Consider the following 25,664-nt stretch of genomic DNA (forward strand, 5'->3'; position numbering starts at 1 on the left):
GAAGATCTACATTGTTGAAGATTTTGCGAAAGAAGGTGCCCTGAGTTGTTGCTGGGGCTGAGAAGCAATAGGTCCCATGGGAGCCTTTGAAGAGCACACAGGGAAAGGATTATGAAACTCCTGACTCAGCCTTCTTTATGCCTCTTTTGTTTCAGTGTGTGGCCCTCCCTAGAAGAATGAGCCTCACTTGCTACTGTGACTTGCACTCAGGCAGAGAGAGACCTGGGGTGTAGTCTTGTATGTTGGTATGGACAGTGGCCCCTCCCCCAGTCTGATCCACTCCTATGGCAGGGTCCCCACAGGTAGTCATGAACACAGGTGTGGAAGACTAATCTAAGGAAGAACTTGGCCCTTACCTGGTGTCGTTTTTCCTTTCAGGCTCCTGTGGCGTTTGATGACATCACGCTCTACTTGCTTCAGGAGGAATGGATGCTGCTGAGTCAGCAACAGAAGATCTGTGGTCTAGACAAGCTGGGGGCACCAATGGGTATGCGCTCCTGTTCACCCCCCTGCCCCCACCTGAGTGAGTCTGGATCAGCATTCCCAACTGTATCTATGACATACTTGAGAATTTTCTGGAATCCTACCATTGTTTTCCCAGGCATCTTTATACTGTGCACCCGTTCGGTCTCATTTCTAACTTAACTGGACATGATCATCGCCACCTTTTCTCTTCCCCCTTTGACTTGGCCAAGAGAAGAGGGGAAAATCGAGTAGGTCAGGGGCAGACTGTGATGCCTCAGAATCTCCCAGGGGGCCAGGTGGGAAGCCCCACCGGTGATGTGTTGGGCTGCAAGGTGGATTCCGTTTCCGGTGCCCACAGGACACGAGGTAGAAAGAGCACCAGACCTGGAGTGTGGAAATCTGGTGTGAGTCCCAGCTCTCCCATGTGATGCTGGTGAGCCCTTGACCAAGCCCTTCAGCCTTTTTCAGCCTCCTTCAGAGAGGTTGAACGGGGTAAAAAAACTTAAAACTTTGTGCCCATGTAAGTACTTTTTATCTTTTCTATGTTCTGAGTGCCCTTTCTCTGCTTCTACAGGTAGACTCTCCTACCATGGACGGTGGTGATTGTAATTCAGCATGTGCACATGGATATGTACTGTTTTCTGATTTCAGCTTGATGACCATCTGCCATTGCTATCCTTTCTTCTTTTCATCTTGGTCCTTGTCTAAGGGCTGTGAGAATGATGGTCTCCGCTCTGTGTAGGTGGAGGGATTGTATAGCTGGGTCGGGTCTTCTTCCTGTGTGAAAACAATCCACTAGTTCTTTTAAACCAGAAATTGCAAAGGTAGATTTGGTCTGCAGAATTTATTTTTCTTTCAACACTTTTGTTTGGCTTCTTAAAAACACTGTATAAGTTATCAATATTTAACCATTGGGAGTCTTCACATAAAAATACAGATTTCAGGCTTCTCTTGAAAAATGGGACAGTCAGGTGATGCTGAGCCTGTGTTCCACATGGTGGCCTCCTCCTGAAGTGGAGGAGCAGCTGTCCTGATGCACGAGTGGCCACAGTTTCCTCAGCTGTCTTTTATCAGTCTGGCCCCTCTCAGCTTTTAAGTTGGAGCCTCTGCTCTGAACCAATAGTTTTCATACCTTGCTGTACCGTCATTGCTATCACTAGTCTTCCATTCTTTTAGTGGCCTCACGGATACCTGTGTTTCTAAACCACTATGCTAACCATTGAGATTTCTACCTGCCTCCTTAACCAGTTATCCCACAATGCTGAGAAAATGTCACAGACAGATCTTTCCTTAATGTCATGATCTAGATCCAAGATCTCATAGTGCTTCTCTCTTTCCCTGTCTCAGGACCAACTATTGCCAAACCAGAGCTGCTCTATAAGTTTGAGCAAGGGTCAGGATCATGGCTAGAAAATGTCCGGGGCCAGAGGAGTGTCCTGAGCTGCCACCCAGGTGAGTGTGGACCTCTATTTATGGTAGGCAAGCTTAGCGGGAGAGCGGACTCCTGATCTCATCTGCTGATTCTCCCTGTTCTCTACCAGCTTACACAGGAATGCTATCTTTCCCTCAACTTCACCTTAACTGAAATATACACACATGCCCCGACATACGTTCTAGGAAGGCATGACTCTGCTTTCTTTATTACTATATTTTCAGTGCCAGGCACAATGCCTGGCACATAGGAGTTGCGTAATAGATAATCACTGAATGAACGGATAGACGGATGGATGGGTGAGTGAACAGCCACCTCCTAAGTTATAGGGATTTAGCTTTGCCTCCCTTCTTTGATAAGCCTGTCCTGTCCAGGGACTGGCTTGGCTGGGGCAGGGCCAGGCCCGATGGCATCGGTCACTGGGTAAGAGACCCGAGTTAATCCAGCCCCTGCCATGGGAGGAAAAGGGGGTGGGAACAAGCTCCCATGTGAACCGAATCACAGAAGTTTGCTGTCCTTGTGATCTGTTGGAGATGGACTCAAGGAGCCCTGGGCTTCTTGATATGAATTTGAATTTGCTCTGTTCTTCTGTCCTGACTCTCTGAGTGTCTTTGTGACCCTGGGCTGGCTGTGACTCTGGAGGCTGGTCTCTTCACCTGGAGCAGAGGTGAAGAGCCCCTCAGCCTCAGAACTCACCCTGATGCGTAAGATATAGCTCCAGAGGAGTTTGAGTTGGCTCAGCTGCGTTGCAACTAGGGAGCAAATAAAGAAACTTCTAGTTCAGCTTGAAGAAGAAGCACCGTAGTGAGGTTGTGAGGGTTTTCACCCCCTCGAAGAGTAGTGGTGTGACAGCGGAATGGACTTTGTTTCTCTCGAAGGCTGATGTAGCCCCCCGCCCCCCAGGTGGAAGTTACACAAGGATGGATTGTAGCTTAAGGAAACTCTGGGACCAAAGCTGTCTGCCCAGGAGGCTGTTCGTTCTCTTGCCCCAGAGGTCCTTGGGCAAAGCACAGGCCTGTCGGAGAGGAGAGGACTGTGGAAGGGCATCCCGCCGAGTGTGGGGCTGCAGGACAGGCATACCTCCTCCTATTGGACTTCGCAGATGCTGCGGGTCTTTTTTTTTTTTTTTTTACTACCGCATTTTTACTCCCTAAGACACACTTAGGGTTTTAAGGAGGAAATAAGAAAAAAAATATTCTGAACCAAATGGTATGTTAAAATATTTAATAAAATACTGTATTTTTTGCTCTATAAGATACACGGGCATTTTCCCCTCTACTTTGGGGGGGAGGGAGTGCGTCTTATGGAGCAAAAAATATGGTAATTGTAGTCTTGTAGCAATCCTGCATTGAGCAAATCTGTCTGTGCCATTTTTTCAATGGGCTCAAGTGATGGTTGGCATTTTTTAGTAATAAACTATTCTTTCATTGAGGTCTGTATATGTCTTAGATCTATGCTATTGCACACTCAGTAAACTACAGTATACTATAAACATAACTTTTATATACACTGGGAAACCAAAAACTTCGTGTAACTTCGCTCTATTGCCATACTCACTTTATTGTGGTAGTCTGGAAACTGAACCCACAGTATCTCTGAGGTACACCTGTATTTTTTTTAATTCAGTGAGAGGAGGAAAGGCAAAGAGACAGACTCCTACATGCATCTCGACTGGGATCCATGCAGCAAGCCCACTAGGGGGCAGTGCTCTGCCCATCTGGGCTGTTGCTGTGTTACTCAGCAACCAAGCTCTTCTTAGTCCCTGAGGCAGAGGCTATGGAGCCATCCTCAGTGCCCAGGGCCAATTCGCTCCACTTGAGCCATGGCTGCAGGAGAGAGAGAAGGGATAGAGATAGAGAAGCAGATGTGTGCTTCTTCTGTGTGCCCTGACTGGGAATCAAACCTGGGATATCCACACACCAGGCTGAATCTCTGTCACTGAGCCAACTGGCCAGGGACTAATTAATTAACCTTTTTAATCTTTTTTTTTTTTAACCCTATGTTCTGTTAGTTCAGTTTCTTATCTATAAATGAGTTTGAAGTCCTGACGGAGGACCTTGGGGGGGATGGACCTTGGGGGGGATGGAGCACATCCTGCTTTGTATCTAGACTGCATTTCCAATTTGAGTCCTGACGATTGTGTCACTATCTCACGTTGTAGAGATCAAATTGCACTGATCTGCTTCAGCCGTGTGTCTGTACTTCAAATTAAAAAAAAAAAAGTTTGCTTAAAGCCCACTTGATTTCCTTCTGGGTGAGGTAAGGTGGGCCTGGCGTGCTGGGGGGACTTTGGGCGGAGGCTGTGTCACTTCTGTTTGTGTGACCTCCAGCCTTCATAGTTGATCTATCTGAGAAACTCCGAGTGGCCATGGCTCTAACTGTAGGACTTCAGCGCAATCCTGTCTGTCTCTTTTCGCTTCAGGAAAAAACAAGATGGAAGAAATGGATGTGCATGGGCCAGCCAGAGAAGCTGGGCCATACCTGCCACCTCAGAAGAAGGCCTACCTTTCCCGCTGCAGTACAAAGAGTGACACCACCGAGGGAGACTGCACAGGAAAATGCAAACACCCCTTGAAGGCCCGGTCCGTCCAGAGGTCCTGGTTTGCGCAGTTCCCGTGGCTGGTCATGAATGAGGAGCAGACGGCTCTCCTTTGCTTTCCTTGCCAAAAATACCCGTCCATCAGGGATGGTCGGTCCAGACGGTCCAGACTGATAAAAGGTTATACAGGCCCGTTCAAGGTGGAGACGCTCAAATATCACGCCAAGAGCAAAGGTCACCTGTTCTGCGTTGATGCCTTGGCAGCACGGGACCCCGTCTGGGCAGCCCGTTTCCAGAGCATCCAAGAGGTCAGCCTGGAGCACCTCTTCCCTGCAGATTATCCCATCCTGTACCCCCCAGGGCCTCCAGGAGCCTATGGTCATGTGGCCCGGCCCCTGCCCAGCTCACGAGCTGAACTGGAGGACCCTGGGGGGGATGGAGCACATCCTGCTTTGTATCTAGACTGCATTTCTGATTTGAGGCATGAAGAAACCTCGAATGACGTCTACAGCTCCACAAACTCTAACATGGTGTGTAATGACTCTGCTGAGCCCCGCAGTCAGGTAATGTGTTTATAATGGTTGCCGTACCCCCGGGGTGGGGGAGGATTCTGTGCTGAGAACAACATATATTGCCTGATGAAGCTGGAACAGTCACATTAGCTTACCTGCTGCTAATGTTGTCATAAGTTAACATGCTTGTCTTCGTTTAGGCATTGTTTTACGTGCTTTACGTGTATTGTCTTATTTATTTAAGACAGTGGCCCTATCATTATCATCTCCTTTTTACAAATAACGAAACATAATTAGTGGGTCAGAACATTTTAACTTCTGATATAAGGGAAGTTCCTAAATTCAGAACAGTAATCTTTAGCCAGAATCCAAAACAAGCAAAGAACTCAATCAGTAATCCACAACCACAAAACAACTACAGCGTGCTTAACTGATCAAACTAAAATCGTTCTTTCAACTTGAACTGTGGACTCACGTAGCACTTTAAACATGGCCAGGTTTCTTCACACACATTCTTCCGCGTAGTGACTGACTCTACAGGGGATCCTTGGGTTACAACAGTTTTGGTCCTGTGACAGTGACATAACCCGAATTTTGGTGTAAGTCGAAACACACCCTAGCCTAAGTCATTCACAATCCTAACAAGGTTGTGAAATAATCTAGAACACAAAAACACAAGCTGCAGAAAAAGAATACTGCGTGTTCTTCTGCCACGTGCAACCAAACTAGGTTCACCCATGTAGTCCATAAGTCCAACGCTAACGGCGTAAGCCATAACACTCACATCTCAATTATTTTAAATCTTTATGGGAGCGAGCCTCGTAAACTCGAAACGTCTTATGTTGAGACTATCGTAACCTGAGGACCCAGTGTAATGCTGCTCTGAGACTGTTGGAACAGCCCAATTGAACTCATCTTGTTAGGAGTGACACCTCCAGAGTCCAAGGACTGTCATGGCGTTGACCTCCTCCCAGGCCTTGACTGCCAGCTCAGTGCTTTCCTTCCACTCCCTGCAGCTCTGGTGGGGCCTAGAAGACTCTAGTTCTCATTTTAGGTTTATTTTGTAACGGTCTAAGGCTTTGGAAAATTGGCCTGTGAGGAAACTGTGTTAACTGGACTTTTTTAGTCACTAGAACCCTCCCCATTTCTATTCCATAGAATTAGGATTTTAACGACAGATTTTTTTTTTAATATTTTTTTATTATTAAATTTAATGCAGTGACATTGATAAATCAGGATACATATGTTGAGAGAAAACTTCTCCAGATTATTTTGACATTTGATTATACTGCATACCCCTCACCCAAAGTCAAATTGTCTTCCGTCACCTTCTATTTGGTTTTCTTTGTGCCCCTCCCCTCCCCCACCCCCTCTCTCTCCTTTCTTGCCCCATCCCCCCCACCCCCCCTACCCCCACCCCTGTTACCATCACATTCTTGTCCATGTCTCTGAGTCTTATTTTCATGTCCCATCTATGTATGGATTCATATAGTTCTTATTTTTTTCTGATTTACTTATTTCACTCTGTATAATGTTATCAAGGTCCATCCATGTTATTGTAAATGATCCGATGAATGACAGATCTTTTTTGAGTATCCCAAGGAGAATAGGTCAGATGTTCCTCATATCTGACATTGGAAGGGCCCAGCTAAAGTTAGTAAGCTCGAATTCTTCCAGGATCCCCAAAAGTGACAAGGCTGATGTCTTTTCATGTTCATGTTCCTTCTAGTTCTTAGTGTTAGAAGCTGAGAAACAGGTCTGGCCTTTTATAATCTGAATTCCTGTGGCAGTATGGCATGGGTAAACCAGTTGCTGGACGTAGCATCTCCAGTTCTCTTTTTCTATTTCCTTTCCATCCCAGTGGGAAATCAGCAGGTGCTCCTAGAGGCAGGCAGGGGTCACCTTTGTAGTCATGAATGACTCAGGACCAGAGGAGACAGGGTGCAGCCCGGAGGCCCTTGTCCTTCTAGCACATTCCTCTTTCCTCCCAGGAGACCCTAGGATCCCACTGAGGCTCATTTGGGTTTTGCCCACTAATACTGGACCTCAGAAATTGGCTTCTTTGACTTTCGACGGATAAATTAGTTCCTCAGAGTATACCTGGCCCTCTTGGCAAGCTTCCCAGGAGACACAGGCCTCAAGGAGCACCCGAGAGTGTCATGCGGGTGTCTGACCCAGGAGGCGCTCTGAGTGACTGCCGCTCTCTGTTGCAGGGTCCTCTCGGACAGGGGCTGTTGGAGGCGTTCCCAGTGGAGTTTGAGGAGGTGGCTGTGTATTTCACCCAGGAGGAGTGGGGCATGTTAGACAAGCGGCAGAAGAAGCTGTACAGAGACATGATGCGGACGAATTATGAGCTGTTGGCCTCCCTGGGTAAAGATTCACACAGACCTTTGTTTGCCACCATCATTTGATGTGGGATACCCACAAGGGCAGCTGTGGCTGCGGTCACCATCCCATTTCTGCCCTCTCTCTGTACATAGGCAAAGAGCACATCCATCTTCTGCACCTCAGAACTTGCCCTGCTTTGGAATACTGTGCTTTATTCCCTCTTCATTTACCTGTCTGTCACCTGTCCTCTACCAGACATTTACTGAGTAACTACTGTGTGCCAGGTGAACCTGAACTCATTCTTCTTTTTTCTTTTTTAATTCAGTGAGAGGAGAGGAGGCATTCCTGCATGTGCTCTGACGGGGATCCACAGGCAAGCCTGCTAGGGGGCAGTGCTCTGCCCATCTGGGGCTGCTGCTCCATTGTTCAGCAACTGAGCTCTTTTTAGCACCTGAGGTGGAGGCTATGGAGCCATCCTCAGCACCCGGAGCCAACTCATTCCAATTGAGCCATGGCTGCGGGAGGGGGAGAGAGAGAGAAAAGCAAGAGAGGGAGGGGTGGAGAAGCAGATGGGTGCTTCTCCTGTGTGCCCTGACCAGGAATTGAACCTGGGACATACACATGCCAGGCTGATGCTCTACCACTGAACCAACTAGCCAGGGCCTCGTTCTGCTTTCAAGGGGCCACCAGGTTTGTGAGAGAGACAGATAATTTAATGGTTCAGGAAAAGTGCCCCAGGGCTGCTGAAGAGGCACAGTTTGACTTGGTTGGGCACCAGAGGACATGAGAAGCCAAGTCTTTACTGAGCATGAAATGTTTTCACTGAGTTACAAACTAGCTGGACAGGGAGGGGAAGGGCACCTAGACATGACAGGACGAGAGAGCCTGAGCAAAGGCATGGAGGCGAGAAAGGGCCTCCAGGCAGATTGGACCTTCCTCTTTGTCTGTGCCCAGGCTACCTTATCTTTCCAGGGGCCAGCAAGGGTTGGTGGTCTTGGCCTCGGTGGCACTAGTCTGGGCACTGGAGAATGATGAAGGTTGTAGTACTTCTTACCGTCCCAGAAGAATGCTATCTCCTCCATCTGCTTCTTGTTCTTCTCTTTTCCTTCCTTGACTGACTCACAGCTGTGTAAGTCAGAAGTGCACACGGGCTCAGCTGGGCTCCCCGCTTCCGGTCTCGCGAGCTGGCAGAATCCAGTCCCTTGTGTTGTAGGACTGAGGTTCCTGTTTTCTTGCTGGGTTTTGCCCAAGGATTATTCTCAGCTTCTAGAGGCTGCTCTTCAGTACTTTGCATGTGGCCTCCATCCTCGGGCCAGCAACACCATTTTGAATCCTCTTGGTGCCTTGAAGCTCCTCTGTGTGTAAAGGGCTGATGTGATTAGGGTAGGTCTCCCAGATGGCCTGCCTTTTGCCATGTAATGTAACATAATCATGGGTGTAATACTATGTTCACAGACTCCACCCACACTTCAAGGGGCAGGGGTTAGGCAAGGGGCAGGGGCCACTGAAGCTCCTGTTAGAATTTTGCCTATCCCATAAGAGGATGTCCTTTTTCTTGAGTAATACACCTGGAAGTATTTAGGGATAAAGGGGTGTGTGTGTGTGTGAAAACCAATTTATTCCCAGTGGTTCAAAACATTATATATATAAAATAGTATTTATATATTATCCATGTACAGACGATAGTTCTCGACTTATGATTTTTTTACTTTATGGTGGTGCAAAAGCAATATGCATTTAGTAGAAACTACTTTGAATTTTGAGTTTTGATTTTTTCCTGGGCGAGTGACATTCGGAATGATGCTCTCTCGTGATGTTGGGCGGCCCCATCTCCCAACCAGCCGCCTGTCAGGAGGGGAAACAGCGGATGCCCTCGGTGCCGCATTGCCGGTGTTCTGGGTATTGTGTCTGAGCACCTCTAAATAGGCTCAGCTGAGCTGTGTGGCACGAGCACGATAAAGCAAACGGGACAAAATTAATGACTAGAGTCCCTTGTGTTATTGTTGTTGAACTTTTCTTTAAGTTTTTAAATGATACCAACATTTTACAAAAAAGACACAATGAGGAAACAAAAGTCCAGTCCTGGTGTGGGAGTAAAATATCTAGCCTTCATTTAAAGCTAAAAGTTCTTGCCTCAGCCCTGGCCGGTTGGCTCAGCGGTAGAACGTCGGCCTGGCGTGCGGGGGACCCAGGTTCGATTCCCGGCCAGGACACATAGGAGAAGCGCCCATTTGCTTCTCCACCCCCCCCCCCTTCCTCTCTGTCTCTTTCTTCCCCTCCCGCAGCCAAGGCTCCATTGGAGCAAAGATGGCCCGGGCGCTGAGGATGGCTCCTTGGCCTCTGCCCCAGGTGCTAGAGTGGCTCTGGTCGCGGCAGGGCGACGCCCTGGAGGGGCAGAGCATCGCCCCTGGTGGGCGTGCCGGGTGGATCCTGGTCGGGCGCATGCGGGAGTCTGTTTGACTGTCTCCCCGTTTCCAGCTTCAGAAAAATACAAAAAAAAAAAAAAGTTCTTGCCTCTGCCACTTGAACCTGCTTCAGATCAGAGCTTGAATCTTGCAGTGGGAAGAAAGGGGTTCTCCTAGCCTGGCTGGTTCCAGGGCCTGTGCCACATCCTGGGCGGGCACGCAGTGGGTGGGTGGGTGGGGAGGGGAGGTGCAAGAAAGGTTTTACCTGGCTCCTCCATAAACAGTCATGGGCAGAATCCCTTTAAATGTCTCAGTCTCTTCTCTTTTCCTGTGGGGCCCACGTCTGCAGGGACCATGGAAAACATTCATATCCTTTGCTTCAATGAACCCTGGGAAGGTGGGTTCTTCCCAGCATGGCCGCCAGGAAGGAGCCCATCAGCCAGTTTCTGCCTTTAGTCTTTTTCAGGCCTGGATTCATGAGTAACCCACAGCACCTGAGAGATACAGTTCAGGTTGTCATTCCCATTAGGCTTAATTTCGGGGGGAAAGTAACCCACCCCTCCCCGTGGTAAGTCATAGTCATTGGGGGGAGGGGCTCTCACTGCACTTGACAGCTCTTTCCAGCAAACATCTCTATTATCCAACCTCCTGATCGCAGAATTCCCAGTTCTTATACTCCCTCTTCAAGGCGAGGTTTGGGTTACAGCCCAGAGTTTTAGCCTCCTTCCAAGTCAGGCTTCTCTGTCTGACTTTGGAATGGGGATAGTTGGCTCCTATTTTGGGGGCCTTCAGCCAAAACAGGAAGATAGAATCACACTTTAATATCCTGCTGCATATGTTTACTGCTATTCCTGATTTATTGATTTTTGATATTATCTATTAATTCCTACTGTGGAAGATGAAGATAAGGCTCTTATCTTCTTCGTCTGACTAGGCGGTGTGACAGTGGATAGAGCATCAGACTGAGATGCGGAGGACCCAGGTTCGAGACCCCAAGGTCGCCAGCTTGAGCGCAGGCTCATTTGGTTTGAGCAAAGCTCACCAGCTTGGACCCAAGGTCGCTGGCTTGAGCAAGGGGTTACTTGGTCTGCTGAAGGAACCATGGTCAAGGCACATATGAGAAAACAATCAATGAACAACTAAGGTGTCGCAACAAAAAACTAATGATTGATGCTTCTCATCTCTCTTCGTTCCTGTCTGTCTGTCCCTATCTGTCCCTCTCTCTGGCTCTCTGTCTCTGTAAAAAAAAAAAAGGTTCTCTTTCCTCACCCCTGGTCCCCACTTCTCTTCTCTCCATCTTCTCAGAACAGGTGCACCACTCTTTTTGGTTAATTCAATGTAAACTTTTAATGATTATTATTTACCTATTTATTTATTTATTTATTTAATCTATTCTGTTCTATTCTATTCTATTCTAAATTTTAGTGAGAGGAGGGGAGATAGTGAGGCAGATTCCCGCATGCATCCTGACCGGGATCTACCCGGCAACCAATTTGGGGCTGATGTTGGAATCAACCAAGCTATACTCAGCGCCCAGACCAACACTTGAACCAATCGAGCCACTGGCTGCGGGAGAAGAAGAGAGAGAGAAGGGGGAGACGGAGGGGAAGAGAAGCAGATGGTCGCTTCTCAAGTGCAGGGATCAAACTTGGGACGTCTGCATGCTGGGCCAACGTTCTATCCACTGAGCCAACCAGCCAGGGGCTGTATTATTTACTACTGATCAAAGTAATATATTTCTTTTGTTGTAAAATTTCCCCCTGGAATTGAATTATTTTCTTATTTTTTCTTTTGCTAGTTTTCTGTCCTATCACCAGTTTTTCTGAAACTCTCCCATGAAATTCCACAGCTCCTCTGAAGAGTCTCTTCCACATGATCAGACTCAGGACTGTTGGCGTCACTCTGAGTCTGGAGGTGTCAGGTCTTTCATTTGCCTCTGCTCTGTCTGAATAGTGACCCTGCAGGCCTGCTGCCCAGCTGTGGCCTCATGCCGTCCTTTGTCTTTCCCTTAGCTCTTCGATGTGTCTCTTCTTTCAGGTCTATATCTTGTTTTATTTGGAGCACATCTTCCAGTAACTTTCTAAGAAAGGGTTCATGGGAAGGCATGTTTTTAAGACTCTGCATATTCCAAAAATGCCCTCATTTGGGTGGGTATAGAATTTCAGGTTGGAACTAATTTTTCTCAGCATTTTCAAAGCATTGCTTTTAGGTTTTACAGGTGCTATTGAGAAGCATAATGCGTTTTTATTCATAAATGTTTGAACACAGACTGGTTTTCCACTCTGAAAGGATTTAAAATCTATTCCAGAGTTCGGAAGTATGGCAACTAACCTTTTCTGGTTTGGGGAAAAAATTATTTCTTCCTACCTATTTTCTCTCTTCCTTCTATCAAAATGCCCTGTTAGATACTAGTTAAGCCTCTTCCTAAGTTAAGCCTCTAGTTTCATATTTTTCTTTTTCTCCTATTTTCTGCTTCTTTTTATTTTTAGAGATTTCCTCAATTTTATTTTCTAACCATCCTATTTAACTTTTTTAAAAAAACTTCTTCAATCATATTTTAAATTTAAGAGCCCTTATTGCTCTCTCCATGGATGACTATCATGACATTTCTCTCTGTGGTTATTAATTTTTAAAAAAATTAAGTGAGAGGCAGGGAGGCAGAGACAGACTCCCACATGCGCCCCAACTGTGATCCACCCGGCAAGCCCCCTAATCGGGCTATGCTCTGTCCATCTGGGGTCACTGCTCTGAGCTATTTTAGTGCCTGAGGCAAGGCCATGGAGCCATCCTTGGCACCTAGGGCCAACTTGCTTGAATCATTTGAGCCATGGTTGTGGGAGGCAAAGAGAGAGAGTGGGAGGGGGAGGGGTGGAGAAGCAGATGGTTGGTTCTCCTGTGTGCCCTAACTGGAAATCGAACCCAGGACTTCCACACTCTGGGCCAATGCTTTACCACTGAGCCGAATGGCCAGGGCCTGGGATTATTAATTCTACTTTGTGTTTTTGAAGTTCTGTTTTGCTTTTTGTGTTATCTCTACTATCTTCCATCCTTTTCTCTGTTTTATGTTAGAGGCTTTTCTTAAATAAATATTGTGCCCTGGCCGGTTGGCTCAGCGGTAGAGCGTCAGCCTAGCGTGCGGAGGACCCGGGTTCGATTCCCGGCCAGGGCACACAGGAGAAGCGCCCATTTGCTTCTCCACCCCTCTGCCGCGCCTTCCTCTCTGTCTCTCTCTTCCCCTCCCGCAGCCAAGGCTCCATTGGAGCAAAGATGGCCCGGGCACTGGGGATGGCTCTGTGGCCTCTGCCCCAGGCGCTAGAGTGGCTCTGGTCGGAACATGGCGACGCCCAGGATGGGCAGAGCATCGCCCCCTGGTGGGCAGAGCATCGCCCCCTGGTGGGCAGAGCGTCGCCCCTGGTGGGCGTGCCGGGTGGATCCCGGTCGGGCGCATGCGGGAGTCTGTCTGACTGTCTCTCCCTGTTTCCAGCTTCAGAAAAAATGAAAAAAAAAAAAAAATATTGTTAGGTTCATACATAGTTAAGAATAAATCCTTAAAATAAAACTGGGTGAAAAGCTCTGTGCGCATGGCTGGGGGGTTCACTGTAGGGGGACCAGATGGAAACCTGGACATCTCACTGAAGAGCCCACAAACATCAGTCTTTATAGGTTTTGTGGGGGAAGGGTGTAACGAAGGTTAATTTAGTTTCTCCAAAGAAAACTCTGCCAGTACCCTGCTTGGAGGGTATAAGCCGAGCCAGTGGTCTTGGAGCCGAGTGACACGCCTTCCGGAATCTAGGCTGTTCTTCATCTCTGTATTGCAGCCCTTTCTCTTGCTCTCACTGACCCCACTATCCCAGGGTCCCAGCCTTTCTGGGTAAGTGTTCCGTAGACTTGATATCTATTTTTCTTGGGTGAGGGCAGCCGTGTGTTCTGGTTTCCTGGCACAGGTGAGAGGACCTGGGTGTGGAGCTGGTCTGCGCCGACTCTGAGCTGGCCCTGTGTCCTCTCATCCCTTCTCCACCACCGTCGATTGCTCCTGGGACCTCCTGGTCCTGGACCTGCCCGGGATTCTGCAGCCAGATTCACATTCTTCTCCTTCACCTCCTCTGCCGGCACTTGGTGTTCAGTCTGTTATTTCTTCTTGCTCTTTTCTCTTTGTTTCTTTGAAAAATGTATTCATGTTTTTAATCCAGTGTTTCTCTTGAGCTTATGCTTTGTTCTAAGAAGGGTATACAGCCTGACCTGTGGTGGCACAGTGGATAAAGTGTCGACCTGGAACGCTGAAGTCGCTGGTTCAAAACCCTGGGCTTGCCTGGTCAAGGCACATATGGAAGTTGATGCTTCCTGCTCCTTCCCCCTTCTCTCTCTCTCTCTCTCTCTCTCTCTCTCTCTCTCTCTCTTCCCCCCTCCCTTTCCCCCTTTACCCCCCACCCCAGCCTCTCTAAAATAAATAAAGTGTTAAAAAAAGAAAGGTATGTGTTCAATCTACCATACTTTAACAGTTTATTATCTTTTTATTAGTAAATACATGGATACATACACACATGTAATAAATATACACATATCCAAGTTTCCAAAAGGTGAACAGTGAAAGCACTCTCTAGCACTCTCCCTTTGACCTCACCCTTGAGTCCCTCCCCAGTAGCTCCCATAGTCACCAGTTGCTTATATATCCTTCCAAAGAAAGTTTATACACAGTCACACACACACCTACCAAAGCATGTAAGTGGATACTAAAGGATTTTATTTGCAATCAAGAAAGTGAGTTCTTTGCATACCCCTGAGGAATACTTATATTTGAAGGAAAGGGCAGTGCTTGAAAGACATGAGTCTCAACTGTCAGATTGCAGGAGTTGTGGCCGGTGGCAGGTCATTTGTAAGGGGCCTTTCAAGTGTCCCTTAAAATAACACATGCAACCAGCCACCTGCACCAAGTCCAGCTGTGCATGTCACCCAGGGGCACACGCATGGGACAGTTGTTGGTGGCACTCTTCCACTTCTCGTATGGCTTATCATCCCTGTCTTTATCCCCCTGTGTTTCTTCCTATTTTAAAGCTTTCCACTCTAGATGCATTTGGCTGACTTGTAGCTTGCATGCCTGGCCCATGGATCTAAGGAAGTTACTTATCCTGGCTGACGATCACATCCTAATCTGGCTGCCTCTTGGGGTTTAAGACTAAATTGGCACCGTAGATGAGTATGCATTCATCATGCCCCTGGATGAATAGACTATTAAGAGATAGACCCAGAGGCATCCCTGAATATTTCAGGCACCACAAATAGCTTTAGGTGGGCTTCTTGGCTTGATGGTTTATAGCAGAGACATCAATGTGACTCTTTGTCCTTGCATAGGGCCTGTGGCTACCAAACCAGACTTGATTTCAAAGCTGGAACGCAGAGCTGCACCCTGGATCAAGGACCCAAGGAGGACAAAGAGGGGAAAAGGTTGTTCTCCAGGTGAGTCTTGACCTGCTGAGTTCTGGAGGGCACGTCTGGGGGTCCATGTCGCTGTTGCAGGTCACACATAGTAGTCCTGCCACCCTCAGCTTGAATCTCTTGTACATCAGGCCCTATATTAGGCTTTGAGTAGACAGAGATGAATAAGAAATTAATCCTGGGGAAGAAAGATGGCGACGGAGTAGGCAGACATTCTAACTGTTACCTCCCAGGACCAAATTGGGTTACAACTTAATTTAAGAACAATCATCTTGAAAAACCAACTTTGGACTAAACTAAGAGGAATCTATAACCAAGAATCACTAAAGAAGCCACACTGAGACTGGTAGGAAGGGTGGAGATGTGGAAAGGGCTGCTCCACTCCCAGGAGCGAGCAGCAGCCTGGAGGGACTCTCACGGTGGGTTGGGTTGCCCTGAGAGGTGTGGGTCTTCAGCCCCAGGCCCAGAGCCCCAGACTAGAGCTCCAGAGCCTAGCAGAGGTGCCCAGACAGCATTTAGCTATGAAAGGAGCTGGGTTTCTGTCTGCAAGAAAGACACACCTCTTGGACACAGATTCTGTTTTAAAAGGACCATGCAGAAAACCTCGTTCACAGCCACTTACCTGGGGCTCTGAAGGGGGAGAGCTGAGAGTACTGGCATTGCAGGAGGAAAGTATAAAGTTGGAGGCCCAGGGAGAGACACTGGGGGATGGCCACTGGAACCCCTGTGCTGAATCATTCTCCAGTACTGCAGTCGCCATCTTTTTTGGGTGGAGCAATCCCCTCTGAGTGGCATCAGCCTGGGGAAAAGCAGCTGTTCCACCCTCAGGAGTCTCTCTCCTACCCCCAAGGATGGCGACAGATCGTTCTGAGAGGCCAGGAAGCAGGGGGCATGTTAGTGACTCAGTTTTCTGGTGTTGAGGCCGGAGCTCCTCCCTCTACTCTCCCAGGTCTATGACTGGTGCTTCTACCTCACAGGAGACTCAGCTGAAACTGTTCAGAGTGATGGCAGACCTCACCTCTGGGTCTCAGAGGCCACACCCACTAGACTCCTGGGGCCACACCCTACTGATGTCTGTGAAAAAAGTCTGGACAGACTGATATCTGGGGCCAACGGCTGGAGCCATACCCACTACCCTTCATAATTGCTGAATTGCCACAGACTCTAGACTCTTGCAGTGGTTTTTTCAGTGGCTAAGCCCAACAAGCAACCAGCAGACAGGCTGCAGGAGACGAGACTCAGGGAAAGTTGGCCATTTGAGCAGACTTTCCCCCAGGCCCAGAGTGGGTAAAAGCCAGCCTAAGTATGCAGTTGGTATTTCTATGAACACCTGGGCCCAGCAAAGGCAGCTGTAAACTCTGAATTACTTATAGCTCCCAAGAAGGTTGCTGAGGGCCTGTCAAGGGCAGTGTCTCCCACTGGTCTGCGCTGGGTTCCTACTTGGGAGGCCCAGGGCTGGCACATCCAGGGGCCAGCTGCAGAGAGCATTGGTTCAGGACCTAACAACCCTTACTAGAGTGGTATTCTAAGGAAAATCTCCTCACACCTTGCCCAGCTGAGGTGAGATCAGCACTGGCACAGCGGCTCATGTGCATTGGATAGGGTGGAGCTTCACAGACAGCTGGCCTGGGCGCTGGATATTCTGTCCTGCTAGGCTTGATTCCACAGGGGGAAGGGAGAGAGACTTGGAACATGGACATTTAAAGTGTAGGTCCCTGTGAGTCTATTGTTGGATCTAGTTAAGAGGCTTAGCTACCTTTGGGAGGGGCATAGTCAACCCCAGGAGAGGACTCTCTCAGTCTTCCTCCCTGAGACCGGGGTCTCAGCAGCTGAAAGAACTTCTGCAGAGGGGAATGGGGGCTACACTTGGTCTAAACCAGCTGCTCATCTTGTTGGGGAGAAAAAAATTTGAGTATCCAGCAGTGGTTGAGGAATCAAGCTCTGGAGTAGGGGCCACATTCCCTGTACTGAGCTCCTGACCAAGAGACTCCTGAAGTAGGGGGTTCCACAAACATTGTATTCCCAACCTGTTAGCTGCCCTAACCCATCAAGTGTGCAACCTGTAGAGGGGTTGGCTGAGTGAGGCCAATCTGAGCCCACATTACAGTCTTTCTACAGATGACTCTGTGGGAAGACCAGGCAGCTGAAAGAGGAGGAGGAGAAGCTGAAAAATGGAGGCAAATCTTACAGAGCTTGGGGCTTTTACACAGCTTTTGTCATCTCTAAGCAGGAGGAAGCAGATCCTTATATAAGGGTTGGCCCCCCACACTACCCAGGCATAGAAAACACAGACACAAACAGTGAAAAGAGCAGTAGCTTCAGACAGGTAGCCCACAGCGGGTTACAAACAATAGCTGATGCCAACCCAAGAAGATCTAGAACCAACACAACTGGTAGTGGGTAGCAGACAGCACCAACCCTAGACTCAGCTAGCTACACAAGCAGCATGCCGAAAAAAGAAGTCTAGCAGGCAGCAGACACTGTGGAGAATAAATACGCCCAACGGGACAGACATCGCACAGTGTGTAATACACATGATCAAGGTTGATTCTTAGAGCCAGTTAGCCTGAAGGGATAAATGTACCTACAAAAAGACCAACTGCATCTAATACTCACATACAACAAAGGGATAATAGTACTATCAAGAAGCATTCCTAGAACGAGGAAAAACCAAGTGGCCTGGAGGACAGTACCACTGAGCCCATCTTCTTCATGAAGACCACACAAAAATTTCAAAGTCAGACAGTGCTACCTAATACACAGATAAAATGGGCAGACAGAGAAATACAACCCAAATGAATCAACAAATCTCTAGAAAAAGAACTGAATGAGATGTAACTAAAATACCAGATGTAGAGTTTAAAACAATGATTTTTAGGATGCTCAAGGATCTTAGAGCAACAATGGATGGACATAATGAGCACCTATAAAGAGATAGCAAGCATCAAAAAGGACATTGAAATAAAAAAAAGAACCAGTCAGAAATGACAAATACAATATCAGAAATGAAGACTGCACTAGAAGGAATTAATAGCAGGCTGGATGAAGCAGAGGATTGAATCAGTGATTTAGAAGACATAAATGAAAGCACCAAAGCAGAGCAGCAAAAACAAAAGAGGCTCAAAATGTTTGAGGAAACTCTAAGAGAGCTCTGTGACAACATCAAGAGAAACAACATCCGCATCATTGGCGTTCCTGAAGGAGAAGAGAACAAAAAAAGAATAGAGAACTTGTTTGGAGAAATCATAGCTGAAAATTTCCCTAAATTGATGAAGGAAAAAGTCACACGAGTTCAAGAGGCATAGAGAGTTCCATTAAGAGGAACCCAAGGAGGCCTACAGCAAGATACATCATAATTAAAGTGTCAATGTTAAGAGACAAAGAAAGAATACTAAAAGCTGCAAGAGAAAAGCAGTTAATTACCTACAGAGGAGCCCCTATAACGATGACATCTGACTTCTCAACAGAAACACTTGAGGCCAGAGGGATTGACAAGAAATATTCAAACTGATGCAAAGCAAGAACCTACAACCAAGACTTCTTTATTCAGCAAGGCTGTCATTTAAAATTGAAGGAGAAATAAAAAGCTTCAAAAAAAACCCCAAAACCTCAAGGAATTCATTAAAACCAAACCAGTACTGCAAGAAATGTTAAAGGGCCTGCTGTTAAAACAGCAAAGGGAAAAAAAAAATCGAGAAAAAGAAGGTTGTAATTTTAAAAAATAAAATGGCAATAAACAACTACAAATAACCTTAAATGTTAGTGGATTAAATGCTCTACTCAAAAGACATAGGGTAGCTACATGGATAAGAAAACAGGACCCATATGTATGCTGTCTACAAGAGACCCACCTCAGAATAAAAGATACACATAGACTAAAAGTGAAGGGACGGAAGAAATTATTTCATGAAAATGAAAATGAAAAAAAAAAGCTGGGGTGCAATACTTATATCTCACAAAATAGAATTTAAAACGAAGACTATATAGTAAGGGATAAAGAAGGTCACTTACATAATGATAAAGGGAGCAGTCCAACAGAAGGATATAACCATTGTAAATATCTATGCACCTAATATAGGAGCACCTAAATATATAAAGCAGATTTTGATGGACATAAAGGGTGAGATCAACAGCAATACTATAATAGGGGATTTTAATATGCCACTAACATCAATTGATAGGTCCTCCAGACAGAAAATTAACAAAAAAAACAGTGGGCTTAAATGACACACTATCAACTGGATTTAACAAAACAAGTCTCAATAAATGTAAGAAGATTGAAGTCATATCAAGCATCTTCTCTGATCACAATGGCATGAAACTAGAAATCAACTACAATAGAAAAACTGAGAAACATTCAAACACTTGGAGGCTAAATAGCATGTTATTAAATAACAAATGGGTTAACGAGATCAAGGAAAAAATAAAAAATTTCCTTGAAACAAATGAAAATGAACATACAACAACTCAAAATTTATGGGACACAGCAAAAACAGTCCTGAGAAAGAAGTTCATAGCATTACAGGCATACCCTAAGAAGCAAGAAAAAGCTCAAATAAGCATCTTAACTCTGCATCTAAAAGAACTAGAAAAGAACAACAAATAAAGCCCAGAGGAAGTAGAAGGAAGGAAGTGATCAAGATTAGAGTGGAAATAAATGACATAGAGGCTAAAAAAACAATAATGAAATTAATGAAATCAATGAAATTAAGAGCTGGTTTTTTGAAAAGGTAAACAAGATTGATGAACTTTTAACCAGACTCATCAAGAAAGGAAAAGAGAAGACTCAAATAAATAAAATTAGAAATGAAAGTGGAGAAGTAACAACCGACACCACAGAAATACAAAGGATTGTAAGAAAATACTATGAAGATCTGTATGTGAAGAAGTTGGACAACCTAGGAAAAATGGATAAATTCCTTGAAACATATAATCTTCCAAAACTCAATCTGGAAGAATCAGAAAACCTAAACAGACCAATTACAACCAATGAAACTGAAAGTTATCAAAAAAACTCCCAGCAAACGTATGTCCTGGGTCAGATGGCTTCACAGGCAAATTTTACCAAATATTGAAAGAACTAACATCTATCTTCAAGCTATTTCAAAAAATTCAAGGGGAAGACTTCCAAGCTCCTTTTATGAGGCAAGCATAATCCTCATTCCAAAACCAGATAAAGACACTACAAAGAAAGAAACTATAGGCTAATATCCCTGATGAACTCAGATCAGGCATGGCCAACAGTTTTTGCCCCCGGGCCAGATTAGAAAGAAAACTTTTTTTCACGGGCCAGACAAAATATTAAAATTAAAAAATGTTAAATACAAAAACTATTCATTTAAGTAAACAAAATTTTATTATTTGTTTATGAATAAATGTAAGTAATTTAGTACAACAAATTAACAAAAAATCTAATGTGACGTGTTGAGGCGCTTTGCATCGCCTATTATTTTTTCAATATCTGATTCTATACTTGTAGTAGCTATTCTCTTTTTTTTTTTTTTTTTTTTTTTGTATTTTTCCGAAGCCAGAAACAGGGAGGCAGTCAGACAGAATCCTGCATGCGCCCAACCGGGATCCACCCGGCATGCCCACCAGGGGGCGATGCTCTGCCCATCTTGGGGCGTCGCTCTGCCACAACCAGAGCCATTCTAGCGCCTGAGGCAGAGGCCACAGAGCCATCCTCAGCGCCCGGGCAAACGCCGCTCCAGTGGAGCCTTGGCTGTGCAAGGGGAAGAGAGAGAGAGAGAGAGGAAGGAGAGGGGGAGGGGTGGAGAAGCAGATGGGCGCTTCTCCTGTGTGCCCTGGCGGGGAATCGAACCCGAGACTCCCGCACGCCAGGCCGATGCTCTACCACTGAGCCAATGTAGTAGCTATTCTTAACACAAGTCTCCAAATGTAAATCATTCAGTCTTGATCTTGTACTTTTTCTAGATGCATTAAAGAAAAAGTTTGTTCAAAAATATAAGTTGAGCTGAAGATTACTAAATATTTCCTGACAAGTTTGTTTTTCTTTTTTTTTTCTTTTTTTTTGACAGAGTCAGAGACAGGGACAGACAGATAGGAACGGCGAGATAAGAAGCAGCAATCATTAGTTTTTCATTGTGCATTGCAACACCTTAGTTGTTCATTGATTGCTTTCTCATATGTGCCTTGACCGTGGGCCTTCAGCAGACCGAGTAACCCCTTGCTTGAGTCAGCAACCTTGGGCTCAAGCCGGTGAGCTTTTGCTCAAACCAGATGAGCCTGCGCTCAAGCTGGCGACCTCGGGGTCTTGAACCTGGGTCTTTCGCATCCCAGTTCGATGCTTTATCCATTGCGACACTGCCTGGTCAGGTGCCTGGCAAGTTTTTTAAAATTTTCATATTTTTCATTATTTAATTGATTATAAAAATTGCACAAATTTTCTTGCTCTTCTCGATATTTCTCATTTTATAATTCATCACATTGTAAATTAATTATTTCTAATTGTATATCAACAGGAACATCATCTACATGTACAGAAAATAGATTTTGGATAATAAAGTTTTATCAGTTTTCTTGAAGCAATCAAATCGCTGCTCGAAATCTGTCATTAATGCAAGGATATTGTTATTAAATTCTTGAACCTTTTCTCTTGAAATATCTTATAGTCACTAACATTGGAAAATGATCAAATTTGCATTCAGCCAGATTTCTAGGCAAAAGACTAAGCTTCATTTGAAAAGATCTTAACCTTTGTATTAAATCATGAGCATATAAATTTTTTACCTGTAAACATACGTTAAATCCATTGAAATGTGTGAGAATATCCAAAGAAAATGCTAAATCACAAATCCAATTTGGTTCTGATAATTCAGGAAAATCCTCATTTTCTTTAAGTGTTAAAAATATTTTTATTTACTCTTGAAGATCCCACACATGTCGTAAAACTTTTCCCAAGCTTAACCAACAGATTTTATTGTGATATAGTACATAACTGGTATTTAGTTCTTCAAGGAGTACAATACATTGCCTGTGTTTTAATCCTTTTGATCGAAGGAAATTCACTATTTTCACAACTACGTTTGTAACATGATCGATTTTTAAAATATTTTTGCATAATGTGTGTTGATAAATAGTGTAGTGTATGGGTATAATTTTATGATTTGGATTAATTTCAGAAATTTTGTCTTCAATTTGTCTTATGAGACCAGTATTTTTTCCAATCATATTTGGTGATCCATCTGTTGTTACATTCACCAATTTTTTCCAGTCAATATTGTATTTAAAAAAAATATTTTTCAACCTCTTGGAAAAGATCTTTCTTTGTTGTGTCTTTCATAGGAACAATTGACAAAAGTTCTTCCGAAATTTGAAAATCTTCAGTGATAGCTCTGATGAAAATTAATAACTGAACAGTATCTTTACATCGCAACTTTCGTCAAGAACTGTTGCATGAAAATGGGCTGATTCTAAATTATTCAGTAACTGATCATTTAAATTAGCATTCGTATCTTTTATTCTTCAAGCAATAGTTTGCCGAGACAGGCTTATATTTTCAATTTTATGTTTAGCTTCTGGACACATTACATCACAAACATCCAACATGCACTTTTTTACAAATTCTCCTTCGGCAAAAGGTTTTCCACATTGAACAATTCATTTTGCTACTAGAAAAATTGCTTCAGTAGCAGATTCTTGTAGTCCCATTTTGCTGTGTAAATACATTTTGCTGCCAGGTCAATTTTACTATGAGATCTGCGGCTTGGTTTTTGCAGCTTTCTTCATTTAAATTTTGTGCGTAAGCCCTGGCCAGTTGGCTCAGTGGTAGAGTGTCGGCCTGGCGTGCAGGAGTCCCGGGTTTGATTTCCGGCCAAGGCACACAGGAGAAGCGCCCATCTCCACCCCTCCCCCCTCCTTCCTCTCTGTCTCTCTCTTCCCCTCCTGCAGCCAAGGCTCCATTGGAGCAAGGTTGGCCCGGGCGCTGGGGATGGCTCTATGGCCTCTGCCTCAGGCACTAGAATGGCTCTGGTTGCGGCAGAGCAATGCCCAGGATGGGCAGAGCATCGCCCCCTGGTGGGTGTGCCAGGTGGATCCCGGTAGGGCTCGTGCGGGAGTCTGTCTGACTGCCTCCCCGTTTCCAGCTTTAGAAAAATACAAAAAAAAAAAATATTGTGTGTAACTTGCATGTTTCGTTTCAAAATGTCTTCTCAAGTTGTATTCTTTTAAAACAGTTACACTCGAATTGCAAATAAGACAAACCGCCTTATTGTATATAGTAAAAAAATATTTCTATTTCCATTCATCATTAAATATACGGCATTCAAGATCAATTTTGCATTTTCTGGAAGCCATCCCTAGAGTGAAAAAAAATTTTAATATACAATATTATTTTAATAAAAATATAATTACATACTGTATAAATATCCAAACTGTATGGCAACCAATTGAAACAATATTTAATTAGTAGAATGAGCTTGACGGGGTTATATCGCAAATAAAACAATTATTTTGTTTTACAAGCAGCCTGGGCACGTTTTCAGTTATCAGCTGCAGTTACTGTCTCTGCTACAATGCCACTTGATTCAGCACACTTGACCACAAAAATAATGAATTGTTTGACCTTGGGTGCGCACTGGCAAACTCCGCCTAAAAGAATGTGGGTTTCACATCGCTGCTAAATGTCAAACAGTTCATATTGAATACAGACCAGTACAAAAGTTGTAAGTCTTTTAATGGAATTTTTAAAAAATATATGTATCTCAAATCCTTTCAACCAATTATTGGAAGTTAACCCTAGATTAGTCACGTGCGGAATTCTTTTCTGCATATCACTATCTTCTTAAATATCTCGATTTCCAATAATCAAATATGCTTCTGCTTCTGAGTAGCTGAGATTTTAACTTTCATTGTTGTACAATGATTAGATATCATAGTTTATGTATAATAATTTAAAAGTACCACTTATTTCATTTCCACAGTGCATTGTGCAGAAAATATTAAAAATTTAATCGCGGGCTGCATAAGCTCATTGCTCGGGGCCCGCAGGCCCTATGTTGGCCATGCCTGACTTAGATGCTGAAATTCACAACAAAATATTAGCAAACCGGATCTAGCAATACATGAAAAAAATATATATCATGATTCAAGTGGGATTTATTCTGGGGAGGCAAGGCTGGTACAGTATTCACAAATCAATCAATGTGATTTAACACATAAACAAAAGGAAGGATAAAAATCACATGATAATATCAATACATGCAGAAAATGCATTTGATAAAATCTAGCACCCATTTATGATCAAAACTCACAGCAAAGTGGGAATACAGGGAACATACCTCAACATGATAAAGGCCATCTATGACAAACCCACAGCCAACATCATACTCAATGGGCGAAAACTAAAAGCAATCCCCTTAAGATCAGGAAGAAGGCAGGGGTGTCCCCTTTCACCACTCTTATTCAATATAGTTCTGGAAGTCCTAGCCATAGCAGTCAGACAAGAAGAAGAAATAAAAGGCATTCAAATTGGAAATGAAGAAGTAAAACTATCATTATTTGCTGATGACATGATACTGTACATAGAAAACCCTAAAGTCTCAGTCAAAAAACTACTAGATCTGATAAATGAATTCGGCAAGGTGGAAGAATATAAAATTAATATTCAGAAATCAGTGGCATTTTTATACACCAACTGTATGAAAGAAATTAAGGAAACAATCCCCTTCACTATTGCAACAAAAAAAGTAAAGTTTCTAGGAGTAAATTTAATCAAGGAGGTAAAGGACTTGTACTTGCAAAATTATAAAACATTAATAAAAGAAATCAAGGAAGATACAAACAAGTGGAAGCATATACCATGTTCCTGGATAGGAAGAACAAACATCTTCAAAATGTCTATATTACCCAAAGCAGTCTATAAATTAATGGAATTCCTATTAAAATACCAGTGGCATACTTCAAAGATATAGAACAAATATTCCAAAAATTTATATGGAACCAAAAAAGAACACAAATGGCCTTAGCAATCTTGAAAATGAAGAATAAAGTGGGAAGTATCACACTTCCTGATATCAAGTTATACTACAAGGCCACTGTACTCAAAACAGTTTGGTATTGGCATAAGAACAAGCATACAGATCAATGGAACAGAACAGAGAACCCAGAAATAAACCCACGTCTTTATGGTCAATTGATCTTTGACAAAGAAGGTAAGAGCATACAATGGGGTAAAGACAATCTTTTAAATAATGGTGTTGGGAAAATTGGACAGGTACATGCAAAGAAATGAAACTAGACCACCAACTTACACCATTTACAAAAAATAAACTCAAAATGGATAAAAGACTTAAATGTAAGTCATGAAACCATAAACATCTTGGAAGAAAACATAGGCAGCAAACTCTCTGATATCTCGTATCAATGTTTTTGCTGATTTATCTCCACAGGCAAGTGAAATAAAGGACGGTGCACAAATGGGACTATATCAAACTAAAAAGCTTTGCACAGCAAAAGATACCATGAACAAAATAAAATAAAATAACCCACACAATGAGAGAATATCAATATGTCTGATAAGGGGTTAACCA

At 44.4% G+C, this 25,664-nt stretch overlaps 1 protein-coding gene across 7 annotated transcripts in view; it reads left to right on the forward strand.

The window, feature by feature from the left end:
* Nucleotides 1-25,664, forward strand: part of ZNF862 (zinc finger protein 862) — a 39,252-nt gene that overhangs the window by 7,380 nt on the left and 6,208 nt on the right. For 4 of the 7 annotated variants that reach the window (XM_066362998.1, XM_066362997.1, XM_066362999.1 and 1 more), the window contains 5 exons: nt 379-487; nt 1,813-1,917; nt 4,320-4,999; nt 7,162-7,318; nt 15,031-15,135. In XM_066362998.1, coding sequence (XP_066219095.1) covers nt 430-487; nt 1,813-1,917; nt 4,320-4,999; nt 7,162-7,318; nt 15,031-15,135 — 1,105 coding nt within the window. In that variant the 5' untranslated portion in view covers nt 379-429. Of the gene's footprint in view, nt 1-378; nt 488-823; nt 899-1,039; nt 1,204-1,812; nt 1,918-4,319; nt 5,000-7,161; nt 7,319-15,030; nt 15,136-25,664 lie in introns of those variants that run through there. The other 3 variants (XM_066363003.1, XM_066363002.1, XM_066363000.1) reach the window with 3 other exon arrangements.

Source organism: Saccopteryx leptura, chromosome 2 (genome assembly GCF_036850995.1).
Source record: "Saccopteryx leptura isolate mSacLep1 chromosome 2, mSacLep1_pri_phased_curated, whole genome shotgun sequence".
NCBI classification, from domain to species: domain Eukaryota; kingdom Metazoa; phylum Chordata; class Mammalia; order Chiroptera; family Emballonuridae; genus Saccopteryx; species Saccopteryx leptura.